At 47.0% G+C, this 24,933-nt stretch overlaps 1 protein-coding gene across 2 annotated transcripts in view; it reads right to left on the bottom strand.

The window, feature by feature from the left end:
* SCARB1 (scavenger receptor class B member 1) overlaps positions 1-24,933 on the bottom strand; it is a 549,841-nt gene that overhangs the window by 45,609 nt on the left and 479,299 nt on the right. For both annotated transcript variants that reach the window (XM_086942688.1, XM_086942687.1), the window contains exon 11: positions 16,204-16,350. In XM_086942688.1, coding sequence (XP_086798814.1) covers positions 16,204-16,350 — 147 coding nt within the window. The remainder of the gene's footprint in view (positions 1-16,203; positions 16,351-24,933) is intronic.

Genomic DNA, 24,933 nt, shown 5'->3' with positions numbered 1-24,933 from the left:
CTGCTGCAGTTGCAGATCTACACATATTACATACTTCTTTGATATGCGTGCATAGAGCTGTTATTCAGTTCATGTCGCGTAACTTCCAGGTGGGACCACCTGGCGTTCTTGCACAACCTGCTGGTCCTGGTGCTGTGACCAACAGTCCCCTTATGGTTAATTTCGTGGTGGGCAAGCATCCAAAAAACAAGGATGAATTCCCTTATTGGCTTGCTGTAAAATTTGGACAGCTAGAGGCTGTTTATCCAAACACTGCTCCTGTGGAGACGCACAGTATCTTAACTATAAGTTTGCCTAAAGACTGACTTCCTGAATTAGCTGACTGTAACACCTGGGGCAAGGTGTTCGCAGCGATATATTCAAAGTGTTTCGGCACTCCCTCCATGACCGTTCTCCCTTCCGTGATAAAACGTGCTCCAAGTTGCTGTAGAGTTGGGAATGAGACTGGTTGGTGTGCTCGACATGGTTGCTGACTTGATTCTTGCTAATGTTAAGGGGGATGCGGTGAGCTTCCAAGTGGCAAACCGCTTGGAGGCTGTACCAGATGCAGACAAGCAAGGCGAATTACTGAAAATTATTGCAAAGACTTATAAAACGCTTGGCCGCAATAGTTGGAGTTAAGCTCAACTGCAAACACACTCTCAAACTCAACAAATCAATCAATCATCGCATTTATATAGCGCGCTACTCACCCAGGGGGTCTCAAGATGCTGGGGGAGGGGGGTCCGCTACTGCTCGAACAGCCAGGTCTTGAGTTGCTTCCTGAAGGCGAGGTGGAACTGGGTCAGGCGGAGGTGGGTGGGGAGGGAGTTCCATGTCTTGGCGGCGAGGTAGGAGAAGGACCGTCCCCCTGTGGTGGCTCTTCGGATGCGGGGGACGGCGGCGAGGGCGTGGCTGGTCGATCGAAGCTGGCGTTTGGGAGCGTATAAGTTGAGGCGGCTGTTGAGGTATCCTGGGCCTTGGTTGTGTAGGGCTTTGTGTGCGTGGGTGAGGAGACGGAAGGTGATTCTCTTGTTGACCGGGAGCCAGTGCAGGTCTCTCAGGTGTCCGGAGATGTGGCTGCGACGGGGGATGTCCAGGATGAGTCGTGCTCAGACTGATAAAGACGGGCATCCGTTTTTTCCTAAAAAGAACTGGAATATAAGAAACAGGGGTAGCAACAACCGAAGCAAGGTTCACGTGCAGGTTCATAGACACCTGAAGCTGCAGAGGGTACTTATGACTTGCGCAACCGTGACTCCTAATAGATTTCCGGTCCCTGATCAGAGCTCTCCTCGTTCTATACAGGACACATCGGACACCTAGGTCGGTGGTTCGGAGTGCCAAGATCGTTGCAAAAGTCAGACCACACAACAGATACGAGATCACCCTCGACTGTTTGACGTTAAAGCCAAATACAAGGACCTGCCTCGTTTCAGACCCCCATATCAGGAGAAGAAAGTCGCTGCTTTAACAGCGAGATATGCCTCAGACAGAGAGAACACGACTCCTTGACTCTGCTCGACAGCGCAGCAGAAGTTACCATTGTGCGTGAGACACTGCGTCCCTGTCTGGAGGCGACAGTAATTGATACCTTCATAACTGTGCAAACAGCAGATACCCGGGTTGCCCCCCGGGTAGACTGTATGACATTATTTTTCAAATAGAAGGTGATGTACAATGTCCAATCAAGGCGGTTTTCTGGGAAAATCTGACCTCTACATACAAAATTTTGTTTGGGGACACAGATGGACCTCCACCTTTTGTGTTAGCCGCTTCTCGAGGGGAAAAAGTGGCACTTCTTAGTCTTTCCCGTTATGTCCCTGTGGCTCATGCAAAGGCTTTAGCAGCTGAGTGGGCTTCAGGCCTGGCCCCGCTGTGTACCATAATCAGGTGGGCTGGGGTATAGATTCACTGGCACAGGAGGTACCTTTACGGTCTACACCACAGCTACAACCGCAATATCCAATCAAACAAGAAGTGAAGGCTCACGTTTGTGACATTCTGACGCAGTTAGAGTATCAGGGTGTGATTGAATTCTTAACATCACCGATGAATAATCCTCTCTTTACAGTATCAAAGCCTGACGGTTCCTATCAGATTGTATTGGATTACCAAAATTTGATTAGTCATTGTCGCACTTTTGCAGTGCAAAACACACACACAGCTCTGCGCTAGTGAACAACCTTGTTCGTAAAACATACAAATCTATACTTGAAATATCCAATAGTTTCTACAGGCACAATTTGGCTACTGAGAGCTGTGACTTGACAGCATTACCCGCCATTCGGAAATCAGGAAAAAATATACTCGATTGCCCATGGGGTATAAGAATAGCCCTGGGGCATTTGCTGCGCGTTGTGTGTCATTGTTACAAGACATAGATCCTGATGCGTTCTTGTATGTGGATGATATCTATCTCACGGACGATGAGCTTATACCGCATCTTGTCCGAGCCGACTGCATAATATCTGTGCTTGCCGACTATGGAAATAAATGTCATTTTGCAAAGTCACACATCGCTCATTTGGCGGTGCTCTTTTTTGGACTATGAGCTCAATAATGAAGGAAAGGGGTTAGTCCCCCATTTCCTGGACAAATGTGCACATTTGCAACCCCCATACACTGAAGAAACTTCAGTCTTCGCTGTGATTTTTGAATTTCGGGAGGACTTACATTCCCAATTATGCCCAGCGTATCAAACTGCTTTATGCGTTGATACAAGCAACATATACTTCTGCCAGCTGGCTCCCGGAACATCCCTCTCTTCTATATTCTTTACAAAAATACTTGCTTATTGATGCGTGATAACACCACCAACTGGTGATACGTATCGTACCAGGGAAAGTGGGTTTCACTTACTTGACGTTCAATGAGGGAGACACAGTACCTACTGCATACAAATCACATTTGTACACTGCATCTGAAATGCGTTTTTCCACTATTAAGACGGTTCTGACCGCAGTCCAGATGGCGATTCTGAAGGAATGCTCAGTGGCGCAAAGTTAACGCATTCTTATGGTCACGCCCTTCCCTGCTTTGGAGGCCGTGACTGAAGCAAGTGTACCAAACTCCAAATCATTACATCCCGTTGGATACAATGGGCTATATCTTTGACGTCTTCAGATGTCACTCTTATCTTTGAACCTGCACTACAGACACAGGAGTTTTTGCAGTATGCACATGTTCATCCTCCTCCGTTGTATTTGCTTCCTTTACATGAATACAAATGTGTTATTTACCCCAATGGCTCAGCTCAACCGGCCACAGGTTCCAAACACGCTTATTCACCGGCATGCACAATTGTGGCTGGCTCCATTGTCAATGGAGAATTTAGGTCCTCCATCGTGCATATTCAAGCAGTTGGGGACTGTACATCACAGTTGGGGGAGCTGCGAGCTCTTATTCTTGCTCTTGAATTTATGATCCTAATGTGAATACTCTTATTGTATGCGATTCTTACTACTGTATTCGGTCTTTTAATGACAACTTATTTTTTGAGACTCGAAATGACTATCAAGACTCTAACGCAAGCGCAATTAGGCATAAAACGCATTGGGTTCCAGTGGCAGAGCTTAAACAGCTTCTGCCCCTCACACATGTTATACAAACTCTTGACCATCAGCATATGGGAGCACATGCTCTTGGTAATTCTTTGGCTGATGAAGCAGCCAAATCTGCAGTACCCACGTGTTCCATAGCAGCAGTTACAAAGTCCATGACTAAAATAGATAATGATATTCTGGCAGCTGTAGCTGCAACTAGGGAGGGAACTGTTTATCCTCAGGGTTTCCATTCTAAATACTCTTATCATATAACTCCCGAACAGGATCCTTAAGCTAAGATTCCTTCAGTTGGGCATCGGCTGCTTCCTAACTTGGACCGCAGACTTGCTTTGATCAAAGCCGCACACAAGGGCATGGCTTCTGCACATGCCAGTGTGTCAGCGACAGTCTTAATTTTACAGCAACGCTATCGAAGGAGTGGTTTATATAAACAGACCCGTAATTATGTACTCTCATGACATTTGTCAACAAATTAAACCTTAAACGGTCACACGCCCACCTCAAACACAACTATGTATTTCTAATTATTCATTTGGCTGTGTATATCTTGAACAATGCGGTCCATTCTCTTCTGATACTGCGTATAAATATATATTTGTTGCAGTTGATTCGTGCACTAGATTCCTTTGGGTATGGCCACCACGCAGTGCTGACGCTCGAAATGTCATCAGAGATTTCCGTGTTTTGTCGGGATGTTTGCCTGTGGCAACTTCCATTTGGACCAAGGCCTAGCGTTCGCCTCTAAGGCTTACGAGGATGCAATGAAGTTGATGGGGGTGCTGGTGCAATTTTCGTCTCCATACAGCCCTGAGGGCAGTTCAATTGTGGAACGAATGAACCATGACTTAAAGCAATTTTTGACAGTTAGGGTCTTAGGTACTAGCAGGAACTGGCTGGCCCATTTGTACGGTGTTCAACGTGCACTTAATAATCTCCCAAGAAGATCTCTGGGTGGGTGGACCCTGTAAGAAATGCTCTTTGGCATTTAAATGTTTGTGGCAGACCTTGATGGTCTGGATGATGTGGTGGCTGCTGCAACCTTTGACGTAGATAATCATTTTGCTGTGTTACTGGATCTATAAAAGACTCAGGATGGCTACGCAACTGAAGATTTGCACTCTTCCAATGATACGGCACTGCTGATTCCGGTTACCGGCTGGCTTCCTAAGATTGGAGATCTAGTATGAGAAAAGTTGGAGAACAAAAAAAATGTGGTCCCTCTTATCATGCACCAGTTCCAGTGCTTGGAGTGAAGGGTACTCGTACAGTCATCTTACCACCTTTAACTGGTTGCAAAGACAACAGATACATCTCAGTGGACAATGTCAAGTTACACCATCTGGCCGATTCCGAATAGTATCACACCTGCTGTATCGTGTAACACAATTTCATTGAATCCGCTGACTTCATCCTCTTCCTGCGATGCTCGTATGGCTGGGAAGGTGATGGACACTGCAATTGACCTTTCATCCGTCCAGCCTCTATCTTCCAATGCAGAAGTCGAGTATACTTATCCTACAGATGAGTCTATTCGTGAAGTTCCATTCAGTCCTCGACAACATCAAGCTGACCCAACACTACCACAGCTAATTAACAGAACTGCAAGCGGTTACTTTGGAGATCATGCCAGCTTCTCTTCTGACTCATCCTCCTCGACTTCCAGTTTGGCTGGCCCACCGACTAAATTAAGTGTTTCTTCTCTTTGTTCAAAAAGACTTACCTGGTCCCTCCATGGACCAACATCTGGTTGGTACTTATCCTGATTTTCCTCTTCATGTCAATGGGATTTGTGACAGTGTTCTTTTTACTTATCAGTGGTCATGATTTGCCATACCGCTCTGCTGTTAACTTGGTCTATTGAATTATGGCCCCTCACACATCGTCCCATATCATGAAATGTGACATTTGTGAACATCTCAGCATTCCCGGTTGCAGATGGCATTGTTTGGGACAAAGTTGCTTTCGAAGTCTACGGTCTGACTGAGTGCCATACATGTTTCGTGTCTCCTTAGGAGATGTGGTGACACGGGACATACATTGTTCAAGCAGTACATTCATTATGTTCTGATTTAAAATATGATGCTGCAGATTTGTATTTAAATGTTGCCAACTTTGCTGAATCTTTTCTGTTATCAACATTATGGGCATCATTGTTTGCACAAAACAAGCACCTTAAGACCTGTTCTTAATTATACTCAATGGGAAAATTGTCCTACTCCTGTACATGGGAGTTCTAAAACTCTTAGAGATAAATTCACATATTTTACAGATTATGACACGTCTAATCCAGAATCCTATTTCTTTAAACTACACTTGCCAGCTCAATCAAAATTTAACCTGACCCACTCTAAATTGATTTACTCCAACTCTTTTAAGGCTAAATTGGCTACACAAGGTTATGATCACTGGAAAGATACCATCAAGTTAAAATTGATCTGGGGCACTAAGTAGTGGCAGGTTCAAGGAACTGAAGCATTACATCGTGCCTGCCTTATCCCAGCGCAAATTTTATTTTTGAATGATACAGTGTACCAAACCACTTGTTTTGGCCTGGCCAATGTGAAGAATTTAAATATCCCATCCATTCTGTCCTTGGCGGAATACGATAATTGGCGTGCTCAGACAAATTATACTATTGATGCATTGCAAACTTTGCTTTGGAAATACACTTTTAATGTCTCTGAAATTGATCCATCCGGTTGGTATGTGTGGCACACAAGCTCTAATGCATGTCAATTGCATTTTTATAAGGTAACACCTGGCTTAACTCAGACTAGACCGGATCCAGGTTATCCACTTACACACTCGGTCACCACATACTCGGTGGGTAAATTATGGCAACAATGGTTTGAACATTCTACCTTAGCAACAGTGAAACACCTCACACTCTTGTCGAATGACATCAATTTGGCTGATTTTATCTAAGGACCTAGGACTCCTAGATCAAAGAGATTTATTTATGCTGCTTACAATGAAATTTGGAAACTTTCACAGATTGAAGCAGCTCTTCGTCTGCGCCAAATTGATCAAGCTAATTTAGGAAAGGTCCTTGCAGTGGTCGACAATAGCATCAGTACACTCTTCTCACGCATTTATACATTGGATAATATTGTTTCATCTGTTATCGATATTGTTCAGAGTGACGTATCTGTGTTGTATCATGGTCAGAATCAATTAACATCTGTTATGCAGTTTGCATGGACTTTACATACTCTCAAAATGGGTAAGGTCCCTTGGGATCATTTTAATGCTTCATCTTTGTTTCTATGTTTAAACTCACTGATAAACAGGGATTCATGTCTATGTAAGTAGCTGCCTATACACTATTGCATATTGAACAATTGCAGCCCTTGTCGTTCTCTGTAGAGGAAACTGACTGCTGTTTGGTTAATCCACTGGGTTATTTATCTCCCTTTTTCGCTGTTTCAATTTAAATCATGCATGCAACATTTTCTGCTTTGCCGCTTTCAATCCCTGGGTGGTGCTTTTCTCCATGAATTATGGTCCCTGCCTTTCACTTAGAGATGTCAACGTGAGGATAAGGAAGTTTTCCTAATAGGGGAGGACTGCGATTCCACAGTAGGACATTCCCTAGTTTGTAAACACATAAAGTTGCATGGCTCGTGTAACGTGTCTGCGCCTAATCCGACTTGTGTTTTAAAAGGAACGCCAGTGCTGTCAATAATTCCCACTTTTACCTTGCTTACCAATGGCAGTTATCTTATTTTAAACAACCAAGACTGTTGTGGTTTACGGGCAGTATTTCCCTATTTAGTAACAGTCTCACAATGAGTTATTTGTTGTAGCAATGTGCTTTTTCCACCCCCGCATGGGACTGTAGATAGTTCTATTTGGCCTTCCATTCCGACAAACAGATTTCAACAAGTTAAGCAGGCTCAAAGTGCTACTATTCCAACAAGAGGTTGCTCTCACTCCGGCTCGAGAGACCTTCGAGTTACAGGTGGCTAGGACATCTAGCGAGATTCAGTCACTTTTGAACACTAATTTCCGACTTCACTTTGGGGAGCTTATACATCAACTATGCAATGCGTCCGACACTAAAGGCCTTGCACATTTTTTTTAAAGTGTGGGATCCGGCCTTGTGACTTTCTTTCAGACGATATTGGAGGTAATACCGGGTTTTATTCATTCTATTTTTTCCAGCATCTTCGGCGGATTCCCTTTACTGCTAGCGTTAGCTGGTGGAGTTCTGCTGCGCAATGGCTACTCATCTTGCGGTACTGCACAGACCAAGCCAATTTTAACTGTACCGTGATCGAATGCAACACGTTTTTGGATGCTTGCCATTAGTGATGCCTAGCGGAAGTTACGGATTAACTTTTCGCTTTGCCTACTGGATTTATGCCTCTCCAATATGTCATATCCAGTCCCGGATTTTATCCAGTTGATGGATACCTTAGAGGCTCATGACCAGGCTTGTTCTGGGGATGGCTGTATGGAGTGTCCAGCAGCACTTGGAGTATTGGCTGAATGAGATATCTGTGTGGCTGCGCAGAACCTCCTACATCAAAGTTTCATTGAATATCACACAAGTTGCCGATTATGCTTCTGGAAGCATCAGAATACGCAGAGCACGTTTGTTCCTTCGACCTACTTGAATGGATGGCATCCCTGTTCTCCACAAATGATAGGGATGACCTTTTGGTACGAATTGCATTCTTAAGTTCTTGTACTTTGATGGATTAACAACCTCCTTCATAATATCGATTTCCGGGAGCCAAAAACGTTTCTTATTTACACGTCTAAAATAAATGTTTTTAATTGTTTCCAATTTGATTTTTTTTATTCTCCGACGTTTTGGAACTCTGCTTGACTTTTTGAACTCTGTTTTGGTCCTTTGTCTATGTCCTATGATCTTAACAGTGGGAGGGTGTCATTTGGCTCTTAGGGACATTGTCAACATTGCTAAGTTAGCATGAGCTTTGCTGCCCTGATGTTGCATTTGCGCATGTTACAATATGACTTGATTTTTGCAAGCCTCTGTTTATACCTTTCACATGAGAACTGTCTGCCTTTTACATTTTCTGATGAGTTCTTGGAGTTTTGTTTGAACACTATGTGCAAGGCCAATAAACAATGGCCCTTGTTATTCTGTTCTGGTCAGTCCCTAGCACCTAGACATAACATGCTAAACACAGCTGCAATGCTGGAGACTTGTGCTTTGATATTACGGGGATGCATGTTGTTTTAACACACACTTGGAGAGAGCCTTTCTATGGCTGTTCCTATAATGTAAACCTTGCATCTAGGCTTTAAGGTATGGGGTCTGCTCTCAAAGCCCAGAGATCTTCCTTTATATAAATAAACTTCTTGGTTAGGCCTTAAAGTCCTTTTTCCACTGTCTTTATATAATGACTTCCCCCGTTGTACTCTATGGAATTGTAACAATGCTAATTATTTTGAGTTTATGCATTTTACTGCTGGTAGAGGCTTGTATACTGTATTGTAGAGCACGATAGTTAAAATAAACATTTTAAGCTATTACAGTGACTCTGACCATTCTTATTGTGGACAAGTACGAGTGAGCGAGCGAAAGAGTAGGTCTTGCTACCGCGATTCCTGAGAGAGTCGGGGTGTTGAGTTCTGGGTTGTCTGATCATTGGTAGCTCTGTTATTTTTGGAGGAGAACAAATGAGACACTATAGCTAGTCGGTTTGAGGATTTTGGGTACTAAGGTGATAGGTTGGTACACCCCTATACACCGAGGTCCTGTCTTCCTGCGCATGTTCTGTGTAGGTATAGAATACCGGCAGCAGCAGAGGCCCTTCCACCACAGACCTCTCACACTATCTCACTTACCCACAACATGGCAATGCTTGACCCTGTCCAGCACCATCAAAGAAACGACTGAGGGACTGCCACACTAGAGGGTTTCTGCACATGCGCAGATGATGGAGAGAAGCTGGCAGTTCTGAAGGCGCTTTCCAGGACACAGTTTTATAGCAGCTGATCATTTTAGGGAAACAAAGGTCAGCTTTGGAACAGGGCTTGACATGGGCATTATTTGATGCAGAACCAGAAAATAACTTTACAGGTGTCGGGGGAGAGGTGATTTTGATGAAAGACAAGTGACAGAAAGTTATTCAATAATATAAAAAGGCTCAGGTGCTGAAGTTTAATCAGCTTTAGAGAGTAAACATTACCCATCACCATCCTTGCCTCATAACAGTTCAGTTCAGTCTCTAACACACGGCAACACTTATAGACCTCCATTACATGTTACGTAGTCTTTCATACACATGGGGAACACTGAGAGACCCATAGTACACGTTACACAGTCTCTTACACATAAAGGGACACTGACAGACCTATACTACATATTACACAGTCTCGCACACACAGGAACACTAATAGACCTTCATTACGTTACACAGTCTCTCACACACGTCTGGACATGCAGACCAGTCTTATAATACATGTTACTCACACATGGGTCATGCAGACAACACTACCTACACACTCTGAGACCTGTAGTCCATGTTACTCCATCTCCCTCAAACACATAAGAACTATCAGACCAGATTTCGCCTGCACTGAGACCTTTACTACATGTTACGCAGTCTCTTGCCCACATGGGGCTACTGATAGATCTATACAACGTTACACAGTCTTGCGCATACATGGGGACACTGAGTCTCACACACAAATGGACCTATTCTACAGTGTCTTAAACACGGGGATACACATCTCTTGCACACATAGGGCCACTGATAGTCCTATACTACATGTTATGCAGCCTCTCGTACACATGGGGGCACTGATAGACCTATATTACAAGTTACGCAGTCTCACACACATATGGGGAAGCGCAGATCAGTCTTATAATCCACATTACTCACATTGGTTGTGCAGACATTCACTGACCTGTTATGCCATCTCCCTCAAAAACATGAGAACACACAGACCAGATTTCATCTGTACTGAGGGATATACCACACAGATTTCACTCCCTCACGCACATGGGACATTGAAACCGACTCCTCTAACAATGTTACTCACTCCCTCACGCATATGGGGACACGTAAACCAGATTTGCATTGCGCTGAGAAGTGTAATACATGGATTTCACTCCCTCGCATTGACATGAAGACATGCAGACCAGACCCCACGGCACTAAAATACCTTTACTCCAGGTTACTCACTCCCTTATACACATAGGTACATGCAGACTAGACTCACAGTGCACTGGGACACCTATACTCCATGTTACGCCCTCACTTGCGCACGGAACCGCGGCATCATCCTCCCTCAGCATGACCCGCCAGATCAACTCCGTCGCCTCCACAAGCTTCAACTGCCTCTGCATCCTCCGCAAGACCTCTAAATGGACCCCCCCCCCGAATTCAGAAAGACCGTCACCCACGCACTCATAACCAACAGACAACAAGACCCTGATACACAAGCTCCAAACCATCCAGAACACCGCAGCCAGACTCAGCCTTGGAACCCCACGACACGAAAGCATGACCCAGCACCTACGAGACCTACACTGGCTCCCCATCGAGAAGAGAGGGACCTTCAAGCTACTCACCCCTGCTTACAAATCCGTCCACAACATCGGACCCAAATACCTCAACAAGAGAGTGTCCTTCCACGTACCCAAAAGGAACCTCCACTCCGACGACCTCGCCCTGGCAGAAACCCGCGCATCTGCACTAACAGAGCAGGCTGAATAGCCTTATCAAACGTCCCAGCCAAGGCCTGGTCCGAGCTCCTGGTCAACATCAGAAGCGCCCCCACCCTGCACACCTTCAGGAAGTGCCTCAAGACCTGGCTCTTCGACTGACCCTGAGCTGCACTCCCGCGCCTCAAGACCCTCACAGGTGAGTAGCGCGCTTTATAAATCTCAGATTGATTGATGTAGACCGGACTACAAATGCATCCCTTTACACCATGTTACCAAATCCCCAAAGCACACAGAACAGATCCCTGCACTGAGACACCGTTACTCCATGTTACTCTCACACGCATGAGGACACACAGACCAGACCCCGCTGCACTGAGGCACCTTTACTCCATGTTACTCTCGCACGCATGAGGACACACAGACCAGACCCCGCTGCACTGAGGCACCTTTACTCCATGTTGTTCACTTTCTCGCACACATTGGAAAACACAGAAAAGACCCCACTTAACTGATATACCTTTACTCCATGTTAGCCTTGTGCACACAGGACACACAGGTCAGACCCCGCTGCACTGAGACACCGTTACTCCATGTTACTCTCACACGCATGAAGACACACAGACTAGACCCCGCTGCACTGAGACACTGTTACTCCATGTTACTCTCACACGCATGAGGACACACAGACCAGACCGCACTGCACTGAGACACCTTTACTGCATGTTACTCTCACACGCATGAGGACACACAGACCAGACCCCGCTGCACTGAGGCACCTTTACTCCATGTTAGCCTTGTGCACACAGGACACACAGGTCAGACCCCGCTGCACTGAGACACCTTTACTCCATGTTACTCTCACACGCATGAGGACACACAGACCAGACCCCGCTGCACTGAGACACCGTTACTCCATGTTACTCTCACACGCATGAGGACACACAGACCAGACCCCGCTGCACTGAGACACCGTTACTCCATGTTACTCTCACACGCATGAGGACACACAGACCAGACCCCGCTGCACTGAGGCACCTTTACTCCATGTTACTCTCGCACGCATGAGGACACACAGACCAGACCCCGCTGCACTGAGGCACCTTTACTCCATGTTGTTCACTCTCTCGCACACATTGGAAAACACAGAAAAGACCCCACTTAACTGATATACCTTTACTCCATGTTAGCCTTGTGCACACAGGACACACAGGTCAGACCCCGCTGCACTGAGGCACCGTTAATCCACGTTACTCTCACACGCATGAAGACACACAGACCAGACCCCGCTGCACTGAGGCACCGTTACTTCATGTTAGTCTCACACGCATGAGGACACACAGACGAGACCCTGCTGCACTGAGGCACCTTTACTCCATGTTACTCTCACACGCATGAGGACACACAGACCAGACCCCGCTGCACTGAGGCACCTTTACTCCATGTTACTCTCGCACGCATGAGGACACACAGACGAGACCCCGCTGCACTGAGACACCTTTACTCCATGTTACTCTCGCACGCATGAGGACACAACGACCAGACCCCGCTGCACTGAGACACCTTTACTCCATGTTACTCTCGCACGCATGAGGACACACAGACGAGACCCCGCTGCACTGAGAAAGCTTTACTCCATGTTGTTCACTCTCTCGCACACATTGGAAAACACAGAAAATACCCCACTTAACTGATATACCTTTACTCCATGTTAGCCTTGTGCACACAGGACACACAGGTCAGACCCCGCTGCACTGAGGCACCGTTACTCCATGTTACTCTCACACGCATGAGGACACACAGACCAGACCGCACTGCACTGAGACACCTTTACTCCATGTTAATCTCGCACGCATGAGGACACACAGACCAGACCGCACTGCACTGAGGCACCGTTACTCCATGTTACTCTCACACGCATGAGGACACACAGACCAGACCCCGCTGCCCTGAGACATCTTTACTCCATGTTACTCTCGCACGCATGAGGACACACAGGTCAGACCCCACTGCACTGAGACACCTTTACTCCATGTTACTCTCGCACGCATGAGGACACACAGACCAGACCGCACTGCACTGAGACACCTTTACTCCATGTTACTCTCACACGTATGAAGACACACAGACCAGACCCCGCTGCACTGAGGCACCTTTACTCCATGTTACTCTCACACGCATGAGGACACACAGACCAGACCCCGCTGCACTGAGGCACCTTTACTCCATGTTACTCTCACACGTATGAAGACACACAGACCAGACCCCGCTGCACTGAGGCACCTTTACTCCATGTTGTTCACTCTCTCGCACACATTGGAAAACACAGAAAAGACCCCACTTAACTGATATACCTTTACTCCATGTTAGCCTTGTGCACACACGTCACACAGGTCAGACCCCGCTGCACTGAGGCACCTTTACTCCATGTTACTCTCGCACGCATGAGGACACAAAGACCAGACCCCGCTGCACTGAGGCACCGTTACTCCATGTTAATCTCGCACGCATGAGGACACACAGACCAGACCCAACTGCACTGAGACAACTTTACTCCATGTTACTCTCGCACGCATCAGGACACACAGACGAGACCCCGCTGCACTGAGACACCTTTACTCCATGTTACTCTCGCACGCATGAGGACACACAGACGAGACCCCGCTGCACTGAGACAACTTTACTCCATGTTACTCTCGCACGCTTGAGGACACACAGACGAGACCCCGCTGCACTGAGACACCTTTACTCCATGTTACTCTCGCACGCATGAGGACACACAGACCAGACCCCACTGCACTGAGACACCTTTACTCCATGTTACTCTCGCACGCATGAGGACACACAGACCAGACCCCTCTGCACTGAGACACTTTTACTCCATGTTACTCTCACACGTATGAAGACACACAGACCAGACCCCGCTGCACTGACACACCGTTACTCCATGTTACTCTCGCACGCATGAGGACACACAGACCAGACCCCGCTGCACTGAGACATCTTTACTCCATGTTACTCTCGCACGCATGAAGACACACAGACCAGACCCCGCTGCACTGAGACACCGTTACTCCATGTTACTCTCACACGCATGAGGACACACAGACCAGACCGCACTGCACTGAGACACCTTTACTCCATGTTACTCTCGCACGCATGAGGACACACAGACCAGACCCCGCTGCACTGAGACACCTTTACTCCATGTTACTCTCACACGCATGAGGACACACAGACCAGACCGCACTGCACTGAGACACCTTTACTCCATGTTACTCTCACACGCATGAGGACACACAGACCAGACCGCACTGCACTGAGACACCGTTACTCCATGTTACTCTCACACGCATGAGGACACACAGACCAGACCGCACTGCACTGAGACACCTTTACTCCATGTTACTCTCACACGCATGAGGACACACAGACCAGACCGCACTGCACTGAGACACCTTTACTCCATGTTACTCTCGCACGCATGAGGACACACAGACCAGACCCCGCTGCACTGAGGCACCGTTACTCCATGTTACTCTCGCACGCATGAGGACACACAGACGAGACCCCGCTGCACTGAGAAACCTTTACTCCATGTTACAAACTCCCTCATGCACATGAGGACACACAGGTCAGACCCCGCTGCACTGAGACACCGTTACTCCATGTTACTCTCACACGCATGAAGACACACAGGTCAGACCCCGCTGCACTGAGACACCGTTACTTCATGTTACTCTCACACGCATGAAGACACACAGACCAGACCCCGCTGCACTGAGACACCGTTACTCCATGTTACTCTTGCACGCATGAGGACACACAGACCAGACCCCACTGCACTGAGAAACCTTTACTCCATGTTACTCTCACACGCATGAGGACACACAGACCAGACCGCACTGCACTGAGACACCGTTACTCCATGTTACTCTCACACGCATGAGGACACACAGACCAGACCGCACTGCACTGAGACACCTTTACTCCATGTTACTCTCACACGCATGAGGACACACAGACGAGACCACACTGCACTGAGACACCTTTAGTCCATGTTACTCTCGCACGCATGAGGACACACAGACCAGACCCCGCTGCACTGAGGCACCGTTACTCCATGTTACTCTCGCACGCATGAGGACATACAGACGAGACCCCGCTGCACTGAGAAACCTTTACTCCATGTTACAAACTCCCTCATGCACATGAGGACACACAGGTCAGACCCCGCTGCACTGAGACACCGTTACTCCATGTTACTCTCACACGCATGAAGACACACAGGTCAGACCCCGCAGCACTGAGACACCGTTACTTCATGTTACTCTCACACGCATGAAGACACACAGACCAGACCCCGCTGCACTGAGACACCGTTACTCCATGTTACTCTCGCACGCATGAGGACACACAGACGAGACCCTGCTGCACTGAGGCACCGTTACTCCATGTTACTCTCGCACGCATAAGGACACACAGACCAGACCCCGCTGCACTGAGACACCGTTAATCCATGTTACTCTCGCACGCATGAGGACACACAGACGAGACCCTGCTGCACTGAGACACCTTTACTCCATGTTACTCTCGCACGCATGGGGACACACAGACGAGACCCCACTGCACTGAGACACCTTTACTCCATGTTAGCCTAGTGCACATCGGACACACAGGTCAGACAATGCTGCACTGAGACACCTTTACTCCATGTTACTCTCGCACGCATGAGGACACACAGACGAGACCCCGCTCCACTGAGGCACCTTTACTCCGTGTTACGCTCGCACGCATGAGGACACACAGACGAGACCCCGCTGCACTGACAAACCTTTACTCCATGTTACTCACTCCATTGCTAACATGAGGACACACAGACCAGACCCCACTGCACTGAGGCACCTTTACTCTGTGTTACCACATTGCATAAGTGCAGGGCCAGGAGATCATCAGACAGTCTCCAAACAAAGCTTCACAGCCCAGTCTCACCACCACACACCCACGCCTTACCTTATTCGTGATGACGAGACCCAGAGAGATCACAAGCAACAGGAGGCCGAGAGCGATGAAAATGTACTGCAGGTACTCCAGGATGGCGGGGAGCAGCACCAGTGTGCTGTGGTACGTGTCGAGCACCTTGCCCTCAATGTGTCCACTCTGCAAGGGGAAAGAGGAGTTAGAGGTGGTCATGTCCCTTGTCACTCCTGCCCAGCAAGCCGCAGAACAATACAAAATAATTGTAAAATATTGCCGCTGCCCTTCTCATCTCAAGGGTGCCCCTGTCCCGCCCCCCACCTCAAGGATGTCCCTGCCCCTCTCATCTCAAGGGTGCCCCTAATGCTATGGTGACATTCTTCAAGGAGTTTTCATAGGTGACTCGCTTCTGGTGCTGAAGAACTGATACCAGTGGCCCCACGCCCGCCATGCTGATTGCGCTCATTTGCCTAAAACCAGGATCAACCTAAGTTTATGCAAACACTTTTACATCTAAATTATTTGTTGGTCAGAATGATTTATATGTGTTTTTCTGCAGCATTCGCACGGTTTAATATTGACTCTGGGCATTAAATAATTAAGTTAATACAGGAAGAGAATGTGCCTGTGTCAGAGATGTGCCCTGTGCTTGGCGGAGAATGTTAATGTGCCCTATAACTGAGAGAGACTGGAGATGTACCCCATGCTTGGTGGAGGGTGGCAACATGGCCTGTGTCTGATGGAGGACGGAAAATGCCCTATATTTGATGGAATCTGTAAATGTGGCTGTCGCAATGTACTTGACCAGGAGGCGGAGGGGACCGATGACCTACTCCTCCCCCATGCCTCTCCCATATTTTGTTTGCTGTCTCCATGGGGACATTCTACGGAGGACGAACATGGCTCCTTTAACATCCCTTTTTGCCGGAATTCCGAGCAAACCCATGTGACCCTGTCACATGATCCAGTGACGGTCGAGGACGACGTGAGGGCGGCCCTTCAAGAAGGAAGTGCGGAAGACGAACGGAGAGACCGAGAGCTCCTGGAGGAGGGGAAACTCCAGACCGAGACCATGAGCCAGGAGAGACGCCGTTTTCCATACCGCAACGTTCCTGCTCCACTGGACACCGACTGGTGTGTGAGGCCCGCCGTGCTGGAACGAAGATCGCAGAACAATCCGAAGAGGGAGCCAGACCCTACCCGGTACTACGCTGATGCCAGCCGTGCTCCTGGAGGAGCGTGGCTACTGGAGGTACGTGCTCGTATTCAGGGGTGGTTCGCAAAGGGGCGCCCAATGGGAAGAGAGTCGGCTGTCAGGGCTGGGGAGGGATAACGCCATAAAGAATGTGTCTGTTCGCACAGTAGTGGATTAAGCGCAAGCGGCACGCACTTGGTGGTGGCAGAGGTTTACCTCCCTCACTCCTTTCCCCATTATGTCGTACAGCCGGCGTACACACACACTAAAACAGTGTTCTTTTTGTTGTTGTCATGCCCTGGACAGCCTACAGCTGGAATGAAGATGAAGTTCTTCACTACACTCTTCCTCTGATGCAAAGACGGGAGGGAAGCAAAGCCACAACTTACCTGCATGCTGTCTAACCCTTAAAATAAATTCTCATTTTGGTACCCCAACTCCTCTTGGCCTCTCATTGCCCACACTACATATGGTATCAGAAGTGGGACCACTCTCCGTCGACATACTGAAATGGAGGCCCTGATCCAGCAAATTATTTGTGGGCAGGATGAACTTGAGTGGGCAGTGGAGAGGTGATGACCGGCTCAAACCGACAGGGAACTTTTTAGTACTTCAATCAACCAGCAGCTAGAGAGCCTCCAGAGGTGGTCCTTGGACCAGGACAGTCACCCAGCACCGACCCCAGTTCTCCAAGGACCCCAACCCAGCTATCCCCCTATCGCCCTACAAATATACACTCCAGGTGATGACCCGGACACCTTCCTTGTTTACTTTGAACATGCCGCTAAAGGCTCTGGGTAGCCAGAGCAGAAATTACCTTTCTTTCTGGCTCCTCTGTTGAGTAGCGAGGCACATGCAGCTTACCAGGTGGCAAACCCCACAGGCACCACCTCCTACAAAGAAGTGAACGGCATTACTCTGGATCACTTGGGTATGGATGCAGTAGCATATGGAGTATGCTTCAGGAGAGAGAAGGGTAATCCCGGGGACAGTCCGAAGACCTTGTTTTACAAACTAAAGACCACCGCCGATAAATTGCTGAAGCCCCAAGACTACACCATCTCAAACAATTCATGGAAGCCGTCCCCTTTCCCACACTGAGATAGCTTAAGCAGCATACCCACCTCTCAGTAGACCGAGAAGTGGATATGGCTACCAGCTATTCCAGGGCCCAACCAAGACAATCCACCTGGAAAGGAGAGAAGAACACGCACCTGGGTATAGGGAAACCAGAGAAGAAATACATCAAGCCTACGATGGAACCGCCCAAGATCCGTTATCCTAAACCTGAACTCCCATTCTCAAAGGGACCACAGTGTTTCAACTGCGGGACCAAGGGTCACATTGCTCACTTCTGTCCCTGGAAGAAAAAGACAGAGGAGCTCATGGATGTCAGCTACCTTCCTAGACACGTCTTATACAACGAGGAAATGGGCACATGCTTTTATGTAAGTCTAGTGATTGATGGGGTGTACGTAAAGACATTACTCGACTCCAGCTGTCGACAGTCAGTGATTCGACAGGCCTTGGTTAGACCCAAAAACATCCTCACGCACCAACAGGTATCTATCCGATGCATACATGGTGACATCAAAACATATCCAGTAGCCCGAGTGAGGGTAAGGTTACCCAATGGGAAGAACATGCAAGTAACAGTAGGGGTTCTACCCAAACCCCCGAGAAACTGATATTAGGGTTAGACAACCCTGAGTTCCTGAAACTCCTTCAAAGTAAGATAAAGGGTACTCAGAACACCAACCCGATTCTCCTATCTCCGGCTCCCTGGCAGGGCAATAAAAGCTTTAGATACGCCCAAATAAATGACCCCAGCCTTGAGACGGCATGGCAACAGGCATCCTCCCCTCTGACAACTATCCTTTGTTCATGTTTGAAAAAAGGCTTGCTCTATAGGAAGGGGAAACCCTTGATGCCCCAGTCAATTGCTTGTCCCTCAGGAATTCCGACAGCAAGTAATGTTCTTTGCACACAGTCACCTACTAGCCGGTCACACAGGAGCCCAAAAGACAAGCTAGAACATACTCAAACACTTCTATTGGCCCGGCATACATGCACACATCGCAAAATACTGCCAGGAATGCGAAGTGTGTCAAAAAAGGAATCCCTTTTGTGCCCCTGCCATTCCCTACAACCCTTAACAATCATTGGAAAACCCTTTGATCGAGTCGTCATGGATCTCATAGGTCCCTTACCTAGGTCCAGAAAAGGGAATCAATATGCCCTGGTCGTTATTGACTATGCCACCAGATACCCCAGGCTTTCCCAATGCGAACACCAAACACTGCTAACATCTGTGAGAAGCTCCTGGAGTTGCTTTCACGTGTAGCGTTTCCACGGGAGATCCTTACGGATCAGGGCATCCCCTTTGTTTCCCGTTTGATGGGTCAGGTGTGTAAGTCATTGGACATAACACAAATAAGAACCTCTGTGTATCATCCGCAAACAAATGGATTGTGCAAACGTTACAACGGCACAATCAAGCTGACCCTGAAGAAGATGATGACGGCCGAAGGAGCAGACTGGAACACCCTACTTCCCTAGGCCCTGTTCATCATCCGCTGTCAAAAGCAAAGCAGCTTAGGGTGTTCTCCTTTTGAGCTGCTATACGGGAGGCAGCCATGCATTCTCATAGAGATGACCAAAGAAGCCTGGGAGCAAGAAAAACCCAAAGAAAACCGTACTCTCCTGGAATACTCCATGGGGTTGAGATCCCGCGTACACAAGTTGCGTGACTTTGCCCATGATAACCTCAAATAGGCCCAAAGACACAAGCAGGACTTTTATGATAAAGGGAAAAAGTGGCGTCACCTCCAACTACACAATTGGGTGTTAGTTCTTTTGCCCTCCTCCCTTCCCAAAACATGGGCAGAGTGGAAAGGCCCATATGAGGTGTTTGATAAAATCAGTCTTCCCACATACCGCCGACATCTTAATAACAAGCATTTGCAATGCAATGGGTCTCGCATTGGGACAGTTTGAGTTTTTGGTATTGTAAATGTTGGTTTTGAAAATAGCGAAATTAATAGCTTTGTCATTTACAATGCCAATAGTTTTAACTTTCGCAAATGTGACACCTATAGCATTTGTAATGCAATATGTGTTGTATTTACATGGCTTAGATGTATTGATATTACAAATAACAAAGGCTTTTAATTTTTTTAATGATTAATTCTTAAATAAAAGTTATTGTAATTTATAATGGCAATAGCTTAAAGTTTTGTAAATAACTTTTGTGAAGATTATGTTCAGTGTATTTTACTGTGACGAAAATCCAAGAACAGAAGTGAAATATTAACATCTTTTTGTGGCATTTGTAATGGAGCTTGAAACATTGAGAGAACATATTTGAACCAGTTGTTGAATGGTTGCACAAATTGATGCTGTGGTGGCGCTGAGTGATGTTGTTGTGGCGACGAGTGATGCTGTGGCGTTCAGTGATGCTGTGGTAGCGCATAGTGAAGTTGTGGTGCCCCTGAGTGATGCTGTGGTGGTGCTGAGTGATGCTGTGGTGATGTGATAGATAGAGGGAGGGCATAGATAGATAGAGTGAGGGCGATAGATAGATTGATAGAGTGAGGGCCATAGATAGAGTGAGGGCGATAGATGGCTTGGAGCAATACACACCTTTCATAATAAATAATCTTGGGTGCTGAATTGCCTGTTGAGTGTTGTGAGCAGTGCATCATAGTCAGTTTATTGTCTCGTTTTTGGAGAGAGTGTTGAACATCTTGTGTATTTCCTCTCCTGCGAAATGGAGCTGCAGGGCATGCTTTGTGGCAGGGTCGGTTCCCTTCATTGCCGCAACATAGTTTACAAATCTTGAGACCTGGGTCTGCCACCTGGCAACAACTGAAGAGGGGGTAGATAGCATTTCAAAAGGGTGGATTATATTTGCAGCGTTGGGCAGCGATGCAGAAAAAGAGAATTATGAGTGTTGGAAAGGACACTTCACTGCTGCAGCTCCAAAAGCCACAAAATATAAACACTGAAATAAATGTTGGCCCCTCACAAGCATCTTTAAACTATTTCTGTTTACTAAGTGCAAGGCTGCATGAAATACTTTCCCAAGGGGTCTTTGAGGTTACACAGCCTGCATCAATTTTCTTAAAGGCTCCTCCTGACTGTCATAGATCTCCTGTTTAACAAGGAGGCCTGGAGGCTTTATAATCAGAACCTCTGTAGTAAACAATCATTCACCCAGGGCTTTAAGTGGGCCAGGTCTCACTGGCTCTGAGCACCGGCAGTTTTTTTAAGGGGGCCTCGAAACGGGTCTCTATCGGGCTCTGCTTTGTGCCCTGGCACAGGCAGTCCGTTTTTTCCCAGACTGTAGTGACGGCAGGAACACCGACGTGTGCGTGCTCACACTGCTCACTTCTCACTAGTGGAGAAGATAGGGCGTCATGCCAGGTGAGAGTTGTAGGGGAAGGGAAATCCTTTAGAGAGAGTAATTTTCTCTCTGGATTGCCCGTCTTGTCATGTGCTTATCTAGGTTCCTGATCGATACTGTGACCTTATGCCCCTATTCGGCTATAAATCCATTTATTCCCTATATTGGCATAACCGTTCAAGTGCGATTTTCTGTAAAGTCATCTCTGGCCTCACACGAGCAGAGCCACAGAGCCACATTCCAGCATGACTCTCTGCTACTTCCTTTGCGACCAATTAGTGCAATGACAGAGCAGCAGTCACTATCTGATATTCCTAGATAACACTCCGAGTTCTTCAACAAGATAAAAACTTAGCAAACCTGGAAATCCCCGCTTGCTATGTTTTGATTAGTAATGGAACTCTAATGAGCAACTGATAGCTGCCACTTCCTAGTGACATCTTTAATTGACGTCTTATGTCCAGCAAACTTGCGTCAAACCCGGCACCTGTCAGGTATAAATATTACCAACGTTGCCTTAAGCAATACGAAGCTGTGAGCTGTGAGAGCGAAGCTAACTGCTGTTGAGCGTTGCCTGTCGCTGCAGCCTGCTATCCTGTGGTGGTGAAGCTACTGATTACCATTATCGCCGCTACAGCGCGACCTATGGTGCAGTACGCTTGAGGAGCCGAGCAGCCGTCCTCTGCGAAGACATCCAGCCCAGCTGCCCGTGGACGCTGTCACCCCTCCTTCCTCGACGCGCTGAGAGAAGCCGCTGCATTTCTCTTGCAGAGAAATCCAGTCCCGGCGCTTCCGGTTTACCCTCGCAGGTGACTGGGATATCGAGAGAGACCCCTGAAGGAGATACCAATCCTCCATCATTCTATTCAGAGGTATGGTGTTGACTAAACCCTTAGACGAGAATTCTTGAAACAAACCTTGGCAAAACCAACTTAACTTAAGCTACTTACTTACTCCCCCTTCTCACGTGTTAGGCTTAGGTCAGGCACACTGGGGTAGGCTTAGTTAGAAGCACCAGTTGAGTATGTTAGCCTAATGTATATATGACTGTATATATGTTTTATTACTTTTAAACCATTGTATGGCTAAGAAACCATATCAATGCTTTTACAGTTCTATTTTGCTATTCTTATCTTACTGTACGTACTTTTTATAATAACAGTTATTGCAATTGTGGCAATACATTTCTCTTGTACGAGAAGAAAGACTGTTCAATAAATGTTAACCCTTTATTGATACACGCCCGTCTCTCTATTCTCTACATACTGTGAAAGTAAACTGCACTAGACTGACTGAGTGAAATCTATGTCTATTGTTTCACACGACCCTAGAGATCGACTCTTGATCTGAGGAGCAAAGTTGTCATGTTGCACGGTTGTTGGAAAGCTGAATCCCTTCTTGTCTGTGCCAAGGAAGCTGATCACTTCCTATGCAGAGAAGAAAGTTTCCAGTGACCTCTGAGCTAGTTGGTAACACAACCCAATTAAGTTTAGCATAGTCAGTGGAGGCCTGGAATATAAGCAGTTCCACGTCGATACTACTGTTTATGTTATTCCAATGCGCAGGGCCTAGTGGGAAACTAGGAACTACACTACATGGCGCCCAACGTTTGGTAAGGCGATAAACTAACGTAAGACTTGTAGAGTAACTCAGTCGTGCATATTTCACACCCCTTTCTCCCTTAAATACTCCAATAGACGTCTGGAGTGGGTGAAAGGTTAAAATCCGCCCGACCTTAGTAGGAAGAGATTCCTATGTAAAGCTCTGGTTTATTCAACGTTGAAGGATACAGTGTTCCAAAATATTGTGCATCTAATCTTTGTCTCCTTGGAGACCTACTCTGCAAAAACTGCATTTATACAATGTCAGTAGAAAACAACGGCACCACTGGGGCCGCAGTAGATGCGACTCAGCAAGGTCCCGAATACACAGACCCGGGTGCTATTATCATCCCGGTCCAGTTAAGAAGATCTATAACTTTAAAACTTATAGAACACGGACTGCCACCTCAAGGTGGTACAGTAATTTTCGTGATAGAGGCTCACGAGTATCGGCAGACAGAGGTATTCTATTCATGGATAAACTTTCCAGCGGTAAACGCTATAACACAAGAGTTTCACTATTACAAAATAGAGGAACCTCCGGAAGAGTACGCTCCTTTCGAGGAGGTTGAAATTCCACTTAAATTTCAAGAGCACCTGCTCTGGTTTAATGGCGCCCTAAAACACAATGATCACATAACCAGGCTCGGTCCACTAGGTAGACCAGGAGCCACGTGGCCGGTTCTAGCCAGCTACACACCACATCCTGACATTATAAGAATGTCTAGAGAAGAGCTGTTAGCACAGCTAAACACATTAATAAAAATACATAGGCAATTAGTCCAATATGTAATACGGACTGCTACAGTCCAGCCAGCTGTTAATACACCACAGCTGACCCCTCATCAGGGGAACACAAATAAAATTACACCACAGAACATACAGTCATGTCTTGGTAAAACACCCGTAAAACGGGAACAAATTCCTTTCTGGTTAGCCCAGAAAATCACTCAAATAGAGGCAGTATTTCCTGATACTACCCCTATTGAGAAACACAGAATCTTGACCATCTGCCTTCCCATGGGAATCGCACCACACGTGGAGGACTGTGACACTTGGGGTACAGTCTTTGCTTCCATTTACACAAAAACACACGGTGTTCCGTCTATGGCGGTAATACCAGACGTGCTAAAACAGATTCAAAATGAATTCGGTCCAGAACCAGCTTTAAATCTAGGTATGAAATTACTGAAAGACTTCAAGCAGGTCACGGCTATATTATTAGCCAATGTAAAGGGAGAAGCAGCATCTGTGGCGATTCGCCAGAAGTTGAGGGAAACAGATATAAAAGATCCTGTTGAGCTTGCAAAAATCATAGAAAAATGCTATGAAGAATTAGGTAGAGACAGCTTGGGTGGGAAACCAGTTAAGCCCCAACTGCTCGAAAATCCTGAAAAATTATTTATTAAAAATAATTCAAATACTCCTAAAAAGAGCTGGGATGGAAATAAACAATCCAGTCCCAAGGAAAAAGTTTTCCAGTCCAGAGGAAGGTCTCCTCGACGGAGGGAGAGAACTCCGACTCGAGAACGCCAGTCTCCCCAACGGGAGCCCTCTGAGAAAAG

This window comes from Lissotriton vulgaris, chromosome 11 (assembly GCF_964263255.1).
Source record: "Lissotriton vulgaris chromosome 11, aLisVul1.2, whole genome shotgun sequence".
Taxonomy (NCBI): Eukaryota; Metazoa; Chordata; class Amphibia; order Caudata; family Salamandridae; genus Lissotriton; species Lissotriton vulgaris.
The sequence above is the reverse complement of the archived record's forward strand: the minus strand, read 5'-3'. Positions and strand labels throughout refer to the sequence as shown.